The sequence below is a fragment of the Scyliorhinus canicula genome, chromosome 13, assembly GCF_902713615.1.
Source record: "Scyliorhinus canicula chromosome 13, sScyCan1.1, whole genome shotgun sequence".
In the NCBI taxonomy this organism is placed as follows: domain Eukaryota; kingdom Metazoa; phylum Chordata; class Chondrichthyes; order Carcharhiniformes; family Scyliorhinidae; genus Scyliorhinus; species Scyliorhinus canicula.
Genome location: NC_052158.1, coordinates 12,160,228 through 12,163,882, shown reverse-complemented (window position 1 = coordinate 12,163,882; position 3,655 = coordinate 12,160,228). Strand labels below are relative to the sequence as shown.

Genomic DNA, 3,655 nt, shown 5'->3' with positions numbered 1-3,655 from the left:
TAGTGAAGGAGTCAAGAGAGGTAGTGGGGGCGTTGGCAGCTAAAGGTATGGTCACCAATGATGGCACAATTATAATTGGGAATGCACAAGAGACCAGAATTAGGGCAGCACAATTATTTGACAGAGTTGTGTGGCTGGAGAATATTACAGAAATAGAGATGGGTGAGGCCATGGATTGATCTGAAAACAAGGATGAGAATTTTAAAGCCAAGGTGGTGTTTGACTGTGAGTCAGTTTAGGTCAGTAGGCACAGGAGTGATGGGGGAAGCAGGACTTGCTGTGAGGGATGGCACAGTGGTTAGCACTGCTGCCTCACAGCACCAGGGACCTGGGTTCAATTGGCCTGGGGTGATTACTCATGTAGAGTGTGCACGTTCCCCCCGTGTCTGCGTGTGTTTCCCCTGGGTGCTCCAGTTTCCTCCCCCAGTCACAGTTAGGTGGATTTGGCATGTTAAATTGACCCTTAGTGTCAAAAGATGTGCAGGTTAGGAGGGGTTACAGGGATAGGATGAGGATGTGGGCCTAAGTGGGGTACTCTTTCAGAGGGTTGGTGCAGACTCAATGGGCCAAATGGCGAGATGTGCACTGAGGGATTCTATGAGTTAAGACATAGGAAGCCATGTTTTGGATGACCCCAAGTTCACAGAGGGTAGAATGTAAGAGACCAGCCAGGAATCCACTTGAATAGTTGAGTCTAGCCTAACAAAAGGTAAGAATGTAGGTTTTAGCAAGAGATGAATGGAAAAAGACGAGAAGACCGAGCAATATTACAGCATCCTTGGTGATGGCATGGATACAAGGTCAGAACTCAAGACATGAAATGTGACACTGAGGTTGGAAACAGGTTGGCTTAATCCTAGACTGCCACAGCAAGAAGAATGGAGTTGGGAGAAGGTGCCAAAACAATGGCTTTGGCTTTGCCAAACTGTCATTGCAAAAGATTTCTGCACATCTAATACTGGGTGTCAGATAAGCAGTCTGACAATGTAGCAATAGCAGATGAGTCAAGAGGGATGGTGATCCAGAATATTAAATAACACGTATGTTGGATGTCTTATTAACATCAGCAGAAAAAAATCCCAGTCGGTCAGAATGAACGTTGTTCAGTCTGGACATCATTAACATTGGACCCCTACAGTCGCTGGTGAAGTCTTCGGTGGCTCAGCAGGTTGGACGACTGAGTGAATCCCTTCCCACACACAGAGCAGGTGAATGGCCTCTCCCCAGTGTGAATTCGCTGGTGTATCAGGAGGATAGATGAACTCATGAATCCTTTTCCACACACGGAGCAGGTGAAGGGCCTTTCCCCGCTGTGAACTCGCTGGTGTGTAAGGAGTTTGGATGAACTCATGAATCCCTTCCCACACATGGAGCAGATGAATGGCCTCTCCTCTGTGTGAGCTCGCTGATGTATCACAAGAGTAGATGATTGGGTGAATCCTCTCCCGCACACAGAACAGGTGAATGGCCTCTCCCCTGTGTGAACTCGCTGGTGCTTCAGCAGGTTGGATGGATGATTGAATCCTTTCTCACATACGGAGCAGGTGAATGGCTTTTCCTCAGTGTGAACTCGCTGGTGTATCAGGAGAGTTGATGATTGAGTGAATCCTTTCCCACAAACGGAGCAGGTGAACGGCCTCTCTCCTGTGTGAATGCGCTGGTGTTTCAGCAGGTTGGACGGATGATTGAATCCCTTCCCACACATGGAGCAGTTGAACGGCCTATCCCCACTGTGAACCCGCTTGTGAGTCCGGAGGTTGGATGACTGAGTAAATTCCTTTCCACACATGGAGCAGGTGAAAGGCTTAACTTCAGTGTGAGCTCGCTGGTGTGTCAGGAGATTGGAGGACTGAGTGAATCCTTTTCCACACATGGAGCAGGTGAACGGTCTCTCCCCAGTGTGAATGCGATAATGGTTTTCCAGCAGGGAAGGGTAACTGAATCCCTTGCCACAGTCTCCACATTTCCATGGTTTCTCCATGGTACGAGTGTCCAGATTAATTGAAGCAGAATGCATTACGCTTTCTCCCCACTGTGAATGGTGCAATGTTTTCTCAGGCTGTGTGACTGGAAAAAGCTCTTTCCAACTGTCAGTTCACTGGACACTGTCGGTCCTTTTCCAGTCAGACTGATGTGTGAAATACTTTCAGGCAGCTTGAACAGACAAACATTTCTCCTTTCACCTTCAAAGGCAATGATATTCAGGTTCTAGTGAAGAGAGTGAATTCATCAGATCATGACTTGATTTTTAGTTTGAGTTTCCACTGCAAATCCCTCACCTTCTAATATCCTGTAAAAGAAATTGACAAAGGTTTTCACTGTAAATTCAGGATAGGAACTCAAAACAAAAAAAAATCCGCGATTTTTACATCTTGCTCCCCCAAAGCTGCCTTGTGCTGAAAGCCATACCCATCACACCATTTTTCTCAGTCCCAGATACCCCCTCCCCTCTCTGGTCGAGTTCACTTATCCAGTGCATACTGGGAATACAATCAGTCAATGATTTTTCCTCCTGGTCACTGGAAACCTGAATCCCCACCCTTCCTTTGTTGTGTCTTAAAGGTGGCAGTGCAACAAGCCCCTCCTTCCTCTGCCAAGATGGCGGCCAGTTGCCTGGGCAACCCTGAGCGGAAGGCCCGCTTCCCACATTCCCACCGACTCTCACTCGAGATGACTGCGAGTCAGCACGCTCCCCTGGACCTGTCACTCTGGGGTAAATACGGGCCCGTGTGCTCTTATAGGCCTCTACCCCAGTGCTTCTGAAGCTTCCCTGCCCACCCAGGACCTCGAACTCCCACTCTCTGGAGACAATCTCCTACCGGGCACCTTTTTCACCACAGTCCGTCTCCACCAGCCGCACTGCGCATGCCAGCGCACTGCCCAGCCTCCCCGCGCAAGCGCACTGCTCTCCCGTGATCAGAGATGGGGGCGTTCTGCCTCGCAGGGTATTCTGGGTAATCTATCAATCATCGCTCACTCGGCTCTGGCATTCAGAAGGAGCATCTAAAGCATTCTGATTTACTGCTGGAGCCATTAAGGCGTTTTAGAATTAATAATGTTTTTACTAAATACCATAAGACTGTAAGAAATAGGAACAGGAGTAGGCCATTCAACCTTTAGAGCCTGCATTGCTATTTAATAAGGAGATGCCGTGTTGGACTGGAGTGGCCAAAGTAAGAAGTCTTACAACACCAGGTTAAAGTCCAGGTGATTCACCTGATGAAGGAGCTGCACTCCGAAAGCTAGTGATTCGAAACAAACCTGTTGGACTTTAACCTGGTGTTGTAAGACTTCTTACTATTTAATAAGATAATAGCTGATCTATCACTCACTAAGTCCACTTTCCTGCCTTACCTCCATAACCCTTAATTCTCGGACTGATACATCACTGGCTGAATGGCCTACTCCTGTTCCTATTTTTTATGGTTATGTGGGAGAAAAAAACAGCGGCCTGGCCATAAATTAAATTATGGTTCTTTGTTGAAGGTGTTGTTCAGGATCAAAAACGGCCATTTTTACCAGTGACCGAGGAGAGGATATTATACTAAAAACTAACGTGACACATGCTTTACTGATGTCAGAACAAGAGTGTCAAGGGTTGTGGGGGGGCAAACAGGAAAGTAGCATTGAGACCAGAACAAGATCAACCATTATT

At 47.5% G+C, this 3,655-nt stretch overlaps 1 protein-coding gene across 2 annotated transcripts; it reads right to left on the bottom strand.

Annotated features, from left to right (window-relative positions):
- Positions 1 to 451: 451 nt before the first annotated feature.
- LOC119975438 (zinc finger protein 239-like) lies at positions 452 to 2,949 on the bottom strand. Of its 2 annotated transcripts, none has more exons than XM_038815090.1 (2): positions 2,820 to 2,949; positions 452 to 2,290 (listed from the first exon to the last, which is right to left on the bottom strand). In XM_038815090.1, exon 2 carries the CDS (start codon positions 2,015 to 2,017, stop codon positions 1,133 to 1,135), a length of 885 nt encoding a protein of 294 aa, XP_038671018.1. In that variant the 5' UTR covers positions 2,018 to 2,290; positions 2,820 to 2,949; the 3' UTR covers positions 452 to 1,132. The 2 variants fall into 2 exon arrangements, with proteins under 2 accessions (XP_038671018.1, XP_038671019.1); XM_038815091.1 differs by having other exon boundaries at positions 2,827 to 2,949.
- Positions 2,950 to 3,655: the final 706 nt, after the last annotated feature.